The sequence below is a fragment of the Melospiza melodia genome, chromosome 9, assembly GCF_035770615.1.
Source record: "Melospiza melodia melodia isolate bMelMel2 chromosome 9, bMelMel2.pri, whole genome shotgun sequence".
In the NCBI taxonomy this organism is placed as follows: domain Eukaryota; kingdom Metazoa; phylum Chordata; class Aves; order Passeriformes; family Passerellidae; genus Melospiza; species Melospiza melodia.
Window position 1 is genome coordinate 3652082 of NC_086202.1, and position 17021 is coordinate 3669102.

The window sequence follows — 17021 nt, forward strand, 5'->3', positions numbered from 1 at the left end:
GTCCTAGTGGGTAGCATCCCCACCCACGGCAGTGGAGAGAAATTAAATGATTTTTAATGCCCCTTCCAACCCAAACCTGTCCTAGTGGGTAGCATCCCCACCCACGGCAGTGGAGAGAAATTAAATGATTTTTAATGCCCCTTCCAACCCAAACCTGTCCTAGTGAGTGGCATCCTCACCCATACCAGTGGATTGAAATGAGATTATTTTTACCGCCCCTTCCAACCCAAACCGTTCTGCGATTCATATGACAACCAAGAAAAAAAAACAACCCTACTGAGTCATTGTGTAAAGAATTTTACAATCGCAGATAAGATGCTATCAGCTGTGTTCCAGCTTTACGGATAGTATTGTTTTCTCCCAAATATCTTCTCGGTGCTAATGTCATCAATAGCGTGGCACGACTCCCAGAATGTATAAGGGGCTGTGGTGGAATTATAGTCCATTTTGTTTTAAGGAAAGCAGAGGAGCCTTGGCAGCATTGATTTGCATCACCGCTTCTGGAATAGCCCCTGGCTTCTCCCTAAAGATAATATCTAAACTGTGAAATTCATTAAATAGACTCAGAAATGGATCAGGTTATTTAAAACAACATTACTAATGGCACAATATCTCAGCTGTCTGCAGCGATAGTGAACATTGTCTTGGATAGTGTTATCAGTGCAGGACACCCGCTATGAATATTGATCCACAGCTTGTTACAGCCATCACTTGCCGTCAGGACAGGTCAGGGTTGAAACCCACCTAGCATCAAAGCAATTTAAAGACAGCACTTGGGCTGAATTTTAATGCCTGAGCTGGGAAACGGACCAACTTCAGAGTGCTGGAACTAATCCATGAGTGTGTGCCCTTCCACATGCATGTACGTTTGTAGGTTGTTGTGTATATACGTGTGAAACTGATGAGATTTGAAAACGTCTTGTAGCTCACAGATTCATTTCAATGCTGCAATTTACAGTCTCAGCTCCTGCAGACCCAACGACTCAAACAGAAGTATTTGTAGTCTCACATATACCAGATTTTTTTCCCAGTTCACCAGCTCCCACATCCCCAAAAGCAAGCTTTAGCCACCTGTAGCTTGTGAGTGTGAACTCCTCAGGTCTGAGCTCCCTTCTCTTCCACATTCTTATGATATTCTACCCCAGAGGCCGCTGCCAAATGGGCTCTTGGATAACTAACAGTAACAGTTACTTTTAATCACATTACCCCTGCACATCATCATCTCATCTTCTTGCTTTCCTCTTATCTTAAGGCCTATGCCAAGAATTATTTGTGAGCCCAATTCTGCTGAAGATGAGACAGCGATGAAGAGGAGGAGGAAGAGGGCAGTGCTCTGCATCTCTCCATTGGAATAAAGCAGGTGGAGCAGCAGATTCCTACTGAGGGCTGCCTTCCCTGGCTGAAGGATGCCTTTCCCCAGTCTATCTGATGATTTATGGCACCAAAATATGCTGAAATGCCAAGGAGAGGGAAAAGCCTCCCCCTGAACAGATACAGGTGTGCAGAAATACACTGCAAGTGTGTTTTCAATAAGCAGGACTGGCTAGAAGTGGTCCCATGGCTGGTGCAGAGTGGGGAGGCTTGGCCTGCTGTCACCTCCCCTGCCCCAGTTATAGAGTGAACAGGCAACAAAGTGTTTTCCCCCAAGAGAAGGAGGGTTGGTTAGGGGGTTGCTCAGTGAGTAGGAGCTCCTCCAGCACAGGGAGGCCTCAGTTTCCCCTGGCTACTAACTGGGAACAGTGAGAGAGTAGCAGGAGTGGCCCAGAGTCTGAACCACACTGATCCCAAGCTGCTCCCAAACGAAAAGCTGAGGACCAGGCAGCAGCTTCACATCCCAAACAGCAGCTGCAGGCACAGGAAGCACTTGGAGCTTGGATCCTGCCCAGCACAGGAGAGGGATGCAGGAGCCATCCCTCCTCTCTAGGTCCCTCTGAACACGCGGCTCACCCCGCCGGAGCTGCACTGACCGGGAGAGCTGCAGGTGGCTCCGTGAAGGGCGAGGGGACAGGAGGGGACAGGTGCAGCCGGTGGCTCTCGGGACCCCAGGGGACACCAGCTGCCGTCGGGCTGCCGGGTGCGGCCGCATCCCTCCTCCGGTGCCAGGGGCTCCTGGCCGCCCCCTCCGCACGGGGCAGCTAACGGGGAAGCCCCGACGCCGAGAGGCTGCGCTGGAGGGAGGCGCTCGCTGCGCCCCGGCGGAGGCAGCGCGGCGGGGAGGGGGCGCGGGGGCGGCGTGCCAATGGCTGCGCTGCCCCCTCCTCTGCCCCCACCCCGCCGCCGGCCCCTCCGCCTCCCCGGCCGACCCTCCTCCCCGGCGCTCACTCCGCGCCGCCAGCGCCCAGCGTGCGGCTCCGGAGCGGCCCGGGCCGGCCCCGCGCTCCGCCGGCTCCGCGCTGGGAGCCAGCAGGTCTCCGGGCAGCGCGGAGGGTGGGGTGGGATGCCGGAATGCCCGGACCGCGGGGCCAAGGCGGCCCCCATCCATCATAAAATCTCCTTCTCCATCTTAGACATCCTGGATCCCCAGAAATTCAGCAGAAGACGCGAAGCGGCTTCGGGGAGCTGGGGCAGCGCCCCCCGCTCGGGCGAGCGGGAGAAAAGTTTGGGAAGAGTTGAAGTAGGAAAGGATGCTGCTGCTCCCGGCAGCGGGAGGAATAAACTAGAGGCACATGGTAGGAACGCGCTCGCGTTTCTCCGGCCGGCGCTGGCGGGGCGCGCAGGTGGAGGCGCCGGCACACGGGGACCCTCGGCCCGGCGGGACGCGCTCCCCACGCAGGGTCCCGCAGGAGCGAGGGAAGGGGGGCTGGAACTGCATTTTAAGTCTCGATGATGCAAAGGGAGAAGTTCTGGATATCCGCGCGCCCTGCCCGGCTCCCGGCGTGCGGAGCATCCTCTGCGGCCGGAGCAGGAGGGCGCACATCGGGGCGCGCCGCCGCCACGCCCCGGCTCCGGACGGGCCACGGCTCTTACCGAGGCACCGCACGGGTTTCTGTCCCCCAGCAAGGGCGGCCCCCGGGCGCTCCGTTCCCCGGGGCGGCAGCGCTCGGATGCCCCGGCCCGCGGGACGGCCGGCTGGGTAATTGCCCAGCCCGTCCCCACCGGAGGATGCCTTAGCTCCCGGTGATCGATATCCTATTACCGACTCCCGCCTATCTCCTCCCCGCAGCTTGCAGGTGCCCACTTCAAACCTCCTTCCCCCGGCCTGATCCTAATATTGTTCGATTAAAACTTACCTTTAATAGATGACATCTATCGATCTGGCCCTCGCAAATCTGAAACTCCATTAGCGCAGGGATGGAGGGGGGGGGGGAGGGGATTTATTTCGCTTCAGAAGGGGACTTTAATAACTTCTTTTTTAATTGGTAAGAAATCCATATCGACGGCTCCCCCCTCCCCACCGCGGATGCGGTGGCACAGCGGGGGGACGCGCGGGGGTCTCGCACGACGGGCGGAATTTTTCTCCCCTTTATTTTATTTTTAGCGATTGCCCTTATGTCGGGGGAGGGGGGGATGTGGGAGCAGAAGCGCGGGGTTCGGAGGGGGAACGGCAGGAGGGTGCGCTATCCCCTGACGATCCCTGCGGTCTCACCTAGATGCGCACGCCCCGGCGGAGAGCGGCGCCGAGGACGCGGGGCAGGAGCGCGACGAGGAGGAGCCGAGCGGGGACGGGAGCGGCACCGCGAGCCCGCCCGGGCCGGAGGAGCCGGGATCGCCGCGGAGCGCCCGGCGGCGGCGGGCAGAGCCAGGCTGCGGAAAACCGCGGCGGGCGCGCACCGCCTTCACCTACGAGCAGCTGGTGGCCCTGGAGAACAAGTTCCGAGCCACGCGGTACCTGTCGGTGTGCGAGCGCCTCAGCCTGGCGCTGTCCCTCAGCCTCACCGAGACGCAGGTGAAGATCTGGTTCCAGAACCGCCGCACCAAGTGGAAGAAGCAGCACCCGGGCGCCGACGGGGCGGCCCCCGCAGCATCCCCCGCGGCGGCGGCGAGCGGTGGCAGCCCCAGCCCGCCGGGCCCCGCCGCTCTGCCCTTCCAGACTTTCCCTTCCTACGCCGCCGCCAACGTGCTGGTGCCGCCGGCCGCCCCCTTCCCGCTGGGCGCCGGCCCCTTCGCCCCCTTCCTGGGCCCCGCGTACCTCGGCCCCTTCTACGCCCCGCACCTCTGAGGCGGCAGCGCTGGGCAGCCCCGGGAGCCAGGAGCGCACCTCAGCCCTTCTGAGCCAGCGGGAACACCGTCACCACTTCTGCTGCTTGCGTGGCCATTTGAAGTGTAAGAAAGTTGATTTTTCCTAGGCGTCGCGGCAGCACGCTTAACTTTGACACACAGAGAAAAAAAACCCCCACTGTAACCACTGGATTTTATTAGCACCTTTGAGATGTAATTATAGGTGTTGGAGATGGGAAAAGTAACCCTCTTTACACATGCCTGACACTAATTCCCTGCAGATTCTTCTCCAAGTTCATTGTTAAGATGCTCCTCGCTGCTGTTCGGCTTGCCAGCACACGTCTGAAGCCTCGGGGGCTCGGGAGCTGTGGCACTCGTTAGCAGCGCTGCGATCCCGATGCTGATGAGGGTGCAGGCGGCCGTGTCGAATCCCAGGGATGCTCGGCAGCGAAGACGTCCCCAGGCTCTGACTGTGCTCGTGGGACTCTGCTGAGCCCTGCTTGACCCACGTTTCGTTATCATTTCTGAAAACTGCCAGTCACGTTCTTGACACCCTACCTGGAGGAGAGCTTCGTTTGGGAAGGTGCAGGAAAATGCAGCTCTGTGTCATCGGGAGACAAGAAGGAAAAATCTGCCTGGTCAGTGGGAAAGTGTTCAACTGCTGCTCATGTCCATGGCTTCTCTGCCTTCCTCTGCAGTTCAGTTCAGTCCCAATGACTTCACAGGTTTTGGATAAGAAATCTAAAGATCATTCTTTTTGCAGAGACCAGTTGTTCTTGTAATAACACAGCATTAGTGCCAAATGAGGCAGAAATGAAAACATAAATCAGAGAAAATGATTACATTATTCATTTCTTTAAAAATGGGGCATTTGTGGTAGAAAGTAAGTAAAACACAGAATTTCCAGCATGCTGAGAGACCTACTTACCATAACAGAGAAACACATGCTTTTTCTGGTTTTGCTTTTTGGAGCATTTGTTAGAAGGAAAATCACATTTCATCTTCATCGTTACAAGCATTGGAATGAAAAGGAATTTCCGCTGGGGGCTCATCTGTCCCTGAATGGATGGGAAGTAATTGGTTTAAAAAAATCTGTCTCATGCAGTTTTACAAATTATTACAACACAGTATTCCAGACTGTATCCTCTCTGTCTCTGACAATGCTTTAAAGTACACACTGGCTTTCCAACCAAAAAACTTAGCTCATAAATCCTATCTAGCTCTTGTGTTGGTCTAAATAAAAAGGGTTTTTAAATTATTCCCTGTTCAACTGTTTTTAATTTTACTGGGATGAGGCACTGTCTGCTTTGTGGACTATTTGCCCACCTGGTGTGGGTTTTGATGGTCCCTGTGTTGCATGTCAGTGACTGGGGGTGATACCTCGTCTCCTCTGGGTGGCTGTGAGGAGATGGGTGATGGGACAGCCCTCTCCTGCCAAAGTCACCCTCCTGACTGCCAGCTTTGCAGGCATCAAGGGTGTGAGAGCCACAAGCCTAAATTTGGGCCAGCTGAAAGGACCTGAGGCTGTCGTTCCACAGAGGAGGTACCCAGAGTCTCCTCAGTGCTTTGCAGAGCTACTAACAGAACACAAAGTTCACCTCGGGTCACAGGCTTGGAAGCCATGGCTGCTGTGTGAATGCCTTTATTTGGAGGTTAATTAAAGTCACTTTTAAGCCCTAATTTAAGTTAGAGTTACAAAAGACAGGGGCATTTCAGCTGCTTGGGGAGCATCCAGAGCTGCCTGCCTTTCTGGCCAGGCAATCAGCAATCCCAAATGTCTGAGCCATCAGGTGCCACCACTGCTGACAAACTGTGTGTCCACTTCTGGCCACCCATGGCAGTTAAAAGTTCAAGCCTTGCAGGGTGGGAAAGGCATTCCTGCAGGCTGGCCCAGTCCATCTTCTCTGCCTCAAGCTGGGACTAACTAGACTTAAATCCTCTTGACTATTCATGGCCTCCTACTTGTGTTTGTCATCACTGTCCATGCAAAAAACAGGTCTTGATGTCACTTTGCTGTCACTCTAAGAGGTTCCCAGAGCATGATAGGGTTGGTTACCCACAGGGTCCCCACATCCCTGGGACAAGACAGGCTTGTGCTCTGCTATGGTCACAGGGTTACTTCTTCTCCTTGAGAAATGTAAATCCCAGCAAAAAAGCAGGGAATGTTACATGTCAAAATAAATAGTACAAATTGTCTCTTCCTTCAAGATGTGGTTTTTTGCTGTTCATAAACCTTTCAAGGCTCTGCTTTGCCAGCAATTTGACCTTTGCCAAAACTGTATTCACTTTAGAGGAAATATTGATTCCTATGCAAGACGCTCTAGCCTTTCTTTTTTGCTATTACTCTGTTTTAGTCACTTCTAGTCCAGATTCCCAAAAGATGTTTCACAGTTATTTCCAGAGAATGTAGCAGTCATGGTCCCCACTTTGCATGACTTGCACTTCTGCGTGGCACTGGAAGGGGGATGCACGTCAGTGGGAATGCAGATTTTGTGGCTCTGATCCCAGGCCACCAAAGTTCTCCTGGCTGAACTCTTCCAAGCCCTTTGGACAGAGCCTTCCCTCCCTGCTTTGTTGAGTGGAGGTGCTCGGATGGATGATTCTCGTTAGGGATGTGGTGCCTGGGCATTTATTCCAAGCAGTCCTGGGAACAGCAATTGCAGTCAAACTTTGCCTTGCCCAGATGAGGCCATTTGCACTGGTAACACTTCTAGAAATGCCCCACTGAGTATCCATTATCTCTAACAATTCTGAATAAAGATTTGTGCAATATTTTCAGGCACAGACAGAAACTGACTCTACTCACAGCTGAATATAGATGTTAAAAGGAATCACGAGTAAGTCCTAAGTGTAAAAAGCAAAAATGCATCTATATTAAATTAAAAGAGCTTTGAATTCAAATGCTCCAGAGAGAACAGGAAAGTTAGGAGCCTCTCTCATTCCTGGGCAACCTGATTTAGTGGGTGGCATCTCTGCCCATGGTGGGGTGTTGGAACTTAAAGGGATCTTTAAGACCCCTTCTAACCCAAACAATTCTGTGGTTCAGCACCTGACAGTGTCTGCAGTGAGCAGGCAGCAGCAGCTGGGGGTCAGGCTGCCCAAACTACTGCCAATTCTGAGTCCAAGAACCACAAAATCACTTTGGAAACAGACTTCATTTAACCTGATAATGAAACAAGTACAGGAGGCACACTGTGACATCACAGTTAGGGAAATGTCAGAAATGTCAATCTAACCAGAATTTCAGAACGGTACTTAGGAAAAAATATCCACAACAATTCATGCAGCTGAGTTTGCAAAGTTGGAGGAATACATTGAAAAATTAAACAAATGGAGGAACAAAAGATAAAATATATTTATTGGCATGTCATTAACCAAGCATTTTTCTTGAAGGAAATCAATGGGATTTGTTGTGCAATACATGACTGGAAAATTAAACTAAAGTCTATTTCCTTCCTGGCAATCTCTCTCTGGTTCTCCCTCATTATTATTATTGGAACATGTGTAATAAGATTTGTGCTGCCTACACACACAGGCTCTTGAGGTGAGAACAGACTCCTGTTTTCCACCTGTGGATTTTTCCTCACTGAGATCAAGTAGGACCATGAGAGAGCCAGAGATGACCCAAGACAAGGAGCAGAGAGAGCTCAGAGGTCTCCTACTCTCCCTGTTTCTGCCAAAGAGAAGTTCCTTCAGAAGAGATGTGATTATCAATTTTTGTGGTCACTGTGGAGCATGCGAGTCTCACCTGCTGGTGGCAGCAGAGGTTGAGAGGTGTATGGCAGCGTTCTCTGGTGACTCAGGAACGCATGAGAAGTGTTGCTGTGCTCCCAAACACCTCTCAGGAATGGGAGCAAAGTCTGATTTTCAGCAGATTTACAACTCACAGGCAGACGAGATGTCTAGCAAAATATTTAGTAGGTGAGATCCTCCTGAAGAAAAATTGAGAATTATGTTCTTGCATCACTAGGCCTGAACCAGTATGACCCTGTATCAGCTGAAGTCACCTTGATCTTTACAGCACTTTGTTGTCATGGCAAACTCATGTTGTGGGCCCCATTTCTGGTAGTGCACTCGGAAGAAGTTTCTGGGAAGATAATGATGTGTACAACTAATTTATGAGCTGCTTGTTACAGGTTTGCTTTATCCTCTTAGCTGGCATCTTTACCATGTTGTTCACAGGAGCTCTTGCGTGGTGTCCATGATTCATGCAGCCTGTAGCAACACCACCACTGCTTTCTACTGTAGCACTGATATTAAACTCCATTTCTCTTAGACTTTCCTCTTCAAACATTGAAGAGTTCCCAAACTGGCTTCTTTCTCCAGCTGATCACTGCTTTTCCTGTGTTCTTTGTAATGCCACAGGCAAAATGTAATTAAAAATGTGGCATGCCATGGGGCTTAGGCAGGCTGCAACACTGCAGAGGGATTTTAGCAGGATTCAGGATCTGTGCTTTTCCACTGAGCAGCCTCTGACAGATTGAAAACACTTTGAGTAATACCACATCTATGTACAAGATCAATACAAATAAAAGATTTTTCTCCTTTCCACACATGCTGATTTATTACAGTTTAAAGAAAAACACTGTAAACATTAATTTTAAATAAGAGATAATATATGAAATTACATCACCTTTGCAAAATGAGAACCTTCAAAGCTGTCAGGTTTTTTATCTGTGGGTCTTTAGGAACCTGACACAACAAACTGAGCATCAGGTCAGTTGCAACCTTGTCCTCTCAGGTGAGGGCAGTTCTGTGATGAGGTCCCAACATCTGATACCTCCTGTGGTGTTTGTGGGTACCAGCTGGACTGACAGCTTCCCTTATCACCCAGTCCCTTCCATGGAATTACCCTGCAAAGAACAAGCATTGCTGAATTCAGGATTTGCTGCATTTCACTGGAATTGCTCCAGAAGAGCAACTGATGAGTCCTAGAACAGTTTGTGTGGGAAAGGATCTTAAAGACCATCTAGTTCCAACACCCCTGTCATGGGCAGGGAGCTCTGACAGACAAGCTTCAGGAAGAAAAAAATGAATTAAATTCTTTACCAGTTTATTTGTCCCTTCTAAGGAACAGGCACTTGGTAGTTTAAGAGTAGACAATTTCTGTCAAGGTCTTTCTGAAGATCCCTTCTTTTTCTATGCTTTCCATGCTTCCATATCTCAAGGTGTATGATTTTTGAAAACAATGATGACGAAAGAAATTGTCTTGAAACAACAGATTGAAAGCAACTTCCTTTGTCTTAAGATGTATCAAGAAAACCTTTAATTTTCTCAATTATCTAATATTCTAGAAAAATCTAGGGATTGTTGAAAGTCCTGCCTGGGGAAGTGCAGGAAGTCTGGGGCAATGACGAGTGACAGGTGATGCAATCGGTCACCCTGCCGATCTTTCACCTCAGTGATGCCCAGTTAAACCTGACCTGGTGCATTATGTAACCTGCCCAGTGTGTGACCACAGCAGCCCTGAGGTCAGAGCTGAGTGCTCACCATTTAGCAAGGTTGGCAATCCTGGTGGCAGCAATGTCACACCCTGCAACAGCAGGGCTGGTGGGGATGTGTCACTCTGCAATTCTGAGAAGTTTCCCAGCTCCTGAGATAAAGCATATCCAGATGTTCAGTGCTCAGTCCTGAGATTAACCAAATTGACAAGGTATTTATTCTTATTACCCAGTTAGAAGTATTTATGTTTGTTTTCTGTGTGCTCTCAGAGCTGCCATCTGGGTCAGATTTTCAAAGTCAGGGGAGCATGTAAAGGAGTTTTCTAGAAATCATTGTCCTGATGAAATGCAAGAATGAAGATTGTGAGTTAGGAAGGTCCTCAGGATCCAAATCAAAATACACTCATTCAAGGAAGGAGCACTTGGAAACCTGAAATTTAAACCAAATCTCATTCCAATTTTCCTTGGAGTTTATTTTAACGTTTGTGAGTGTTATGCTATAAAATGCCATTTATAAAGCTCTTTTAATCTGTCTTGGGAAAGCCAAAAAAAGATTGTTTTTCCCAAGCTCTCTCCAATTTGTCTTTTTGCTAGTATGATATCCAAGGAATGTGATGCTCATCAGAAATGTGTGTAGAAAGGCTCATTAAGTTACTTACAAGTCCAAGAAATGAAAGAGCTTATATATCACCTTTAGGTTTCACACAGAAATAAAACATCTCACCTCACTTGTGGAAGGCTCTGGATGTACGAATTGCTGAGCTGCAGAGGAAAATCACAGTGTAAGTTCAAACATGGGAACACTGCCTGGGAGAAGACAGCAATTTAAATTCCTTTGTTTCTGTAATTCAGTTATCTATGCTGTCATCTAACAGAGTATCATGGAAATCTTTGTAAAATAAGCCAACATACAAATCAGGGAGGATAAGCATGAGCTGTAGTTCAAGGTTTATATTTCAAAAGGAATATCAGCTCTAAGGGTTGTTTGTGGTGCTTTACGCTGGGTTAACTAACACCCATCCAATAAAACAGCATTATTCCGAGGGGGCTGTGCTGTGCTTTGCCAAACTATCTTGAAAGATATGAGCTAAAAGAGAAACGTCTAAGTGGACTAGAGAGGCAGATCTGCTTTGCATGCATTACAATTTGTTGCTGCCTTGCTCTGACACACTGCACTGTGAAATATTCTAGCTGTGCTGCAGGAAAGGCTGAGGTTTCTTGTCCTGCAAGATATGTCTTAATGTAGAGTTCTACTATCAGTAAACACGCAGAATAACACAATCATGGGCCATGGAAAGCCATTTTTTTATATAAGGCACTATAGACAATCCAATAATCCCACCCTGTGCCTCAGAGCATTGTCCAAACCCTCCTGGAGCCCTGTCAGGCCGGGGCTCTGCCCACTGTGCTGCGGCCTGTTCAGGGCCCAGCCACCCTCTGGGGGAGGAACCTTCTCCTGACACCCAGAGCAAACAGAGGAACCTTCCCCTGACACGGCCCAGCCAGTGCCTCACACCCATCCCAGAGAGCAGGGATCACTTCTCCTCTGCCCATCATGAGGAACCTGCAGGGTGCTATGAGGTCTCCCCTCAGTCCCCTCTTCTCCAGATTGAACAAACCAAGTGACCTCAGCTGCCACTTGTACGGGTTCCCCTCCAGACCCTTCACCATATTTGTAGCTTCCTTTTCCTTCCTTCACTTTTCACTAGCTTGATATCCTTCACTGTCAGACTGGGACTGCAGGTTGAGTTCCCCAGCAATGTCAACTGTGAGGTTTGCCTTCAAACCTGCCTTTGGCTCAGAAAAGTGCCTATTTTTCATTTTTGCTGAGTGGCAGCAGAGTTTCAACAGAAGGCGAAAGGGTAAAACCTGTCCTTGTGGCTTTGTTACGGGTGGGAAGAGAGGTGGAACTGTCCTCGTGCCAGCTCTGCAGATGTGTGCTGCTTTTATGTAATGATGAACTTGCACCTTGAACTCCTGGCTTGGTGAACTCCTGTGGAGAGTTTAGTTCAGGCATGGCTTGAAGAAAAAGGCCATGAAGCCATGCAATTGAGAGAAAAGTAACAGGTAGTTGTGAAGCAGTTCCAAAGCAGTTCCCAGCCTGACTTCTATAAACAATTAGACTCTCTCAGGCATCATTGTATAAACAATAAGGTTCTCAGGCAGTCTTCCCATAACAAGCGAAACACCCTCTCTGGGAAAAGATGGCACCCTGGGAACAGATATGGAAGTTTTGGGAACCTTTCAGATCACAGTGGGAACACTGGTTTTATTTTGTGTAAACAATCAACGGTATTGTAAAACAAAAGGTGTTGTTAGAGTTTTCTCTGTTAGCCTATCATAAACCTGGATTTTGGAATATGCATGAAGTTCATTAACACTATTATTTAAACTGGCTGATCGATCAATAAATCGAGTCTGATGCATCACAGGATGGTCGTTCTCCCCTCATTTCAACAAACTCCATATTCAGCCTGAGCTCAGAGGTGAGGAACTGAGGAATTGAACACTGGTGCCATGGGGCAAAACATCAGCTCTTGGGGAATGCTGGATGTTTCCTGCAGTGTTCCTAAGACAGTTTAAACTTCAGTGAGGGTCCTGCAGTCCTGCCTTGGCACCAGTGCTTGAGCTGCTCCCACGAGCAGCACGTGAGTCCCTGGCACAGGCTGAGCCTGTGCAGCCAAACCAACACACCATTCCCTGTTATTTACTCTGCCCCTAAACAATAAGGGGGATGCAATTCCTCAGTCTCCTCACATGCCTAATTCCCAACAACTTCAATGAGCATTTCTGCCAGAGACAGGGCTGTGGAATTACTCCTAACAACTGGCATGACTTAACTTGTTCCTTCTTATAACTTTATGGTTTACTTACATGTCAAATTGTATTTTCTGGATTAGCAGAATGAATATAATAACCCTCTTTCTTCAAGTAGGTCAGAGTTTTCCTCTTTTCTGCAGGGCAAATTACTGTAAAATGTGAACATTTCACGGATTCTCTTTTCCATATTTTGGTTACTGTCATCATGAGTAGTGTTTTAGTTATCTACAGGTAACCAAATAGTACATATTAAGCTTCTGCTTTCCCTTTTTTATTCACATAAAATACCTCATCTAGCTGAGAGCAATTCCTCCAAGATCTACAGCAATAGCTTCTACTGTGCACAATGTGAATGGTTTAGAATTCCAGTTTTTAAAGAAGAAAGAAGTATGTGTTTAAAGAAGTGTTTAAACAGTGTTTAAACTGAAAAGTTTAAACTATAGTGTTTAAAGAAGAAAAGTGGATATTTTCTGTGTCTTCATAATAAATACCAAAAACAAAGGAGGAAAGAAAGTGAACCATGACACTGATCCTACATAAAACTGATCAGGTTTAAATTAAACAGAACTTTGAAGGCACTTTCTCTCAGGTCTTGATTAATCAGATTCCAGTTTGAGAGTAATTTTTAAATCTCAGAAACAGTTCATATCAGCTTAAAAAACCACATTTATATATAGTATCTGTGCATTCTACATCATGTCTTTATTTCTTATTTCAGATGTTACAGAATCCAAAAGCAAGCAAGCCTTTTCTTGCTTGAGGGTTGCTTGTTTGCTTATTCGCTTGTTTTTGAATCTCCACCTTCCAGACAGGAATCTGCTCTTTTCCTGCATGTCTGGCTTCTGAACTCACCTCTTGGAGCAGTTTGCCTCCAGCCCCATGAGGCAGAGCCCAAGATTCAGCACTTCAATTGATCTTGTTGCCTTTAGTTTGCACTCTTTACATTTCCAGATGTGCATTTCCCTTATATGATGGGTGCTACTTAATCCTTTGGACAAGTTTTGTTCTTTCTATATTTTTCTGGTTATTGTAAAAAAGAACATGGTTGGAGGAATCTAAATCAATTTGGAGGTGAGCTTAAGAATAAAAGTATTTAAAGACAGGTAAAAGGCAGCTCTTGAGTTGAGTCTTGAGTCTCTGAAAGATGAAAGGGAAGTAGCTCCCAGCATGTTATTTTTGTGGTTAAAAAGGTAGAAGGCATCATTAGCATCAGCTAAGATAACAGATCTATGTTAATGAAATGCCATGCTAATGAAATGTCAAAGTAAAAAACAATCCAACCTTAAACCAGCATGTCTTACCTGGGAAAATCCCATTGATCTCATGGATTGCAAATCCTGGACCATGTCCTATAAGGCTATTGAAGAAACGTGAGTAGGCAACAAATAAAATTATGTGATTTTTTTCCCTCACACCAGAGATTGTAGAGTCATGGTTTGAGTTGGAAGGGACATTAAAGATCACCCAGTTCCAAACTCCCCTGTCATGGGCAGGGACATCTTCCACCATCCCAGGTGCTCCAAGCCCTGTCCAGCCTGGCCTTGGGCACTGCCAGGGATCCAGGGCAGCCACAGCTGCTCTGGGCACCCTGTGCCAGGGCCTAACAACACTCATAGGGAGGAATTTCTTCCTAATATCCAATCTAGAGCTACTCTCTGGCACCAGGAAGCCACTCCAGGCCCTTGTCCAAAGTCTCTCTCCATCTTCCTTGTCAGCTCCCTTCAGGGCCTGAAGAAAGGCCTCAGTCAGGTCACCCCAAAACTTCTCCAGGCTGAACAATCCCAATTGTCTCTGGTCCATCCCTCTGATTAACTTGGTGGCCTCCTCTGGACTTGTTCCAGTAGGTTCTTGTTTTTCCCATGCTGGGGACCCCAAAGCTGGATGCAGAACTCCAGGTGGGATCTCACCAGAGTAAAGCAGAGAGGCAGAATGAACTGGGACAATGTGTAATACTCAAAGCAGAGAGGTCATTGCTTACTTTCAGCCTTAAAATGTTAGGCTTTTCACCAAAAGTCATAACTTCAACTAGAAATAAAGGGTTTCAATAGCTCCTAGACAATAACTGCCTCTGGACTTAAAGAACTGGGCACAGTATTACTGTGTATTCATTCAGCAGTCATGACTCTGAAATGTATTTTGCAATTTAGCACCTAAGGCACAACCTTTTGGTGCTTTATGAACTCATCTTTGGCAGCAGATGCAGGGCACTGTTTGCTGGCAGAACTGGGCTAGTAGGAGACACAAACGTATTAGCAAATTGAGCCTTACTCTCTGTGTGTTTATCATCTGCTCTCCTCCCTCACTGCATCAGGCTGACTGCACATTGAGAAGATTTCCTCCGAGGGCGTTGTTTTCCAAAGGCATAAGCAGTGCTGCTCCCTGACATCCAAGGTTTGAGCAATTTGCTTAGAAGACATGACAAGGTTCAGGAATATTTTCAAATTGCTTGCTTTAGTGAGGGGAAGCTATGCAAATTCTCTGTGTGTCAACTAGGATATTGTGTTTCCTTTGTGGAAGAAATAAATTGTTTTCCAGCATTGATAAATTTGTCAGAGCAATTTATGGACAAAAAGCAAGAGGCACTAAGAAGTTACCACTGCTAAGAATAAGGGGGTTTTTGGTTTGCCTTTTTTTTTTTTTCTGGGAGGTTTTTTCTTTGTTGCTCTTCCTAATGAGGTGGATATGATAAAAAGTGAAATATTGTTTGTTTTCTTCTGTACTCTGCTCTTGTGAGATCCCACCTGGAGTGCTGGAGCAGGCCCAGAGGAGGGCACAGCAGGATGGAACACCTATGGGTAAAGGTTGAGAGAATTTGAATTGTTCAGCCTGGAGAAGAGAAAGATCCAAGGAGACCTCAGAGCTCCTACCAGGGCCTAAAGGAGCTCTCAGAGAGCTGGAGAGGTTCTTGGGACAAGGGAATGGAGGGACAGGGCACAGGGAATGGCTTCCCACTGCCAGAGGGCAGGGTTAGATGGGATATTGGGAAGGAATTGTTCCCTGAGAGGGTGGGCAGGCCCTGGCACAGGTGCCCAGAGCAGCTGTGGCTGCCCCTGGATCCCTGGCAGTGCCCAAGGCCAGGTTGGACAGGGCTTGGAGCAGCCTGGGACAGTGGAAGGTGTCCCTGCCATGGCAGCAGATGGAACTGGATGAGTTTTAAGGTCCTTTCCAACCCAAACCAGTCTATGATTTTTTTTTTTTTTTTATAAAACCACAATGTATTTATGAAGCACACCTCACAGTTCCCCTTAAATGCCCAGATCTTCTGGTTACAAAATGCTCTCCAGGTGTAATTTAGCCTGGGGAAAGGTCAGGGTTGCACTGGCTCGCTGCAGCCTGCCCTGCTCACCTGCTGGTCCCAGCTCAAAGCCAGGCTCAGAGCACACCGGGCCCTCCTGGACCTCACTGTCCCCACGTTCCCTCCCTCTCTCCCAAGGCAGCAGAGCCTGAAGTTCAGGGTTCCATCAATGCCCTTCTGTGAGGAGAAGGGCAGGGCATGGGGACAATGGATGGACCGTGACAGACTGGAGAGCACATTGGTGTAGGAAAAACCACCTGGCACAGGAGCTCCATGAGCAATTCCTTAGCAACCTCTGTGAATCCCTGGCTGTCATTTTGAATTATTTTGTATTAGCCATATATTAAAAGATTGGGGAAAGCTCATGTTCATATCTTGGGAAGAGAAAGGTCAGAGTTGAGCACACACAGAGCACTTTTCATCACATCCCTGGGGAACCTGCAGCCACCAGCCCACACATCTCCTATTCCCAGGAATGTTTTCCCAATTCCTCTAAAATTTTTGTCAGTACTCGCCCTTTTCTACAGTAACTTCCTCGAGGGCACAAGTGCAGATGAGCGGTGACAGCGGCGGGAGGGTGCGGGGGTGGACGGGTTCCGTGTGTGGGGTTCTGTGGCTACAAAGATTGCTCCCAAGGATAGTTCGGCAGAGCGGAGACGAGCCGCCAGCCTGAGGGACGAGGGTGCCGGTGTGAGGGATGAGGGAAGGTGGTGAGGGAAGGGGGGACGGGATCAGCCGGTCCGAGCGCCGGAGCCCTCAGTCCGAGGGCCGGGGTGCCAGTGTGAGGGAGGGGGGAAGGAGGTGAGGGAAGGAAGAACGGAGCCTTCGCTCAGAGGGCCGGGGGGCCGGTATGAAGGATAGCGGAAGGCGGTGAGGGAAGGGGGAACGAAGTCTTCGCTCAGAGGGCCGGTGGGCCGGTATGAAGGATAGCGGAAGGCGGTGAGGGAAGGGGGAACGAAGCCTTCGCTCAGAAGGCCGGGGGGCCGGTATGAAGGATAGCGGAAGGCGGTGAGGGAAGGGGGAACGGAGCCTCCGCTCTGAGGGCCGGGGGGCTGGTATGAAGGATAGCGGAAGGCGGCGAGGGAAGGGGGAACGAAGCCTTCGCTCAGAGGGCCGGGGTGCCGGTGCGAGGGCCGGGGGCACCGCCCCTGAGGACCGGGGATGGGCGGGGCGCTGGATCGCGCGCGCCCGCCAATGGGGAGCCCCCGAGCCAAGGGGAGGTGCCGCAGCGCGGGGGCGGTGGCCGCCAATCAGCTCCGATAGCCAATCGACGAGCGCAATTCCAGTGACGTCATGCGGGCGGGGCG

At 49.1% G+C, this 17021-nt stretch overlaps 1 protein-coding gene across 1 annotated transcript; it reads left to right on the forward strand.

The window, feature by feature from the left end:
- The first annotated feature begins 2666 nt into the window (after positions 1 to 2666).
- Positions 2667 to 4159, forward strand: NKX1-2 (NK1 homeobox 2). Its single transcript, XM_063162879.1, has 2 exons — positions 2667 to 2982; positions 3591 to 4159. Exons 1-2 carry the CDS (start codon positions 2667 to 2669, stop codon positions 4157 to 4159), a joined length of 885 nt encoding a protein of 294 aa, XP_063018949.1.
- The last annotated feature ends 12862 nt before the right edge of the window (positions 4160 to 17021 follow it).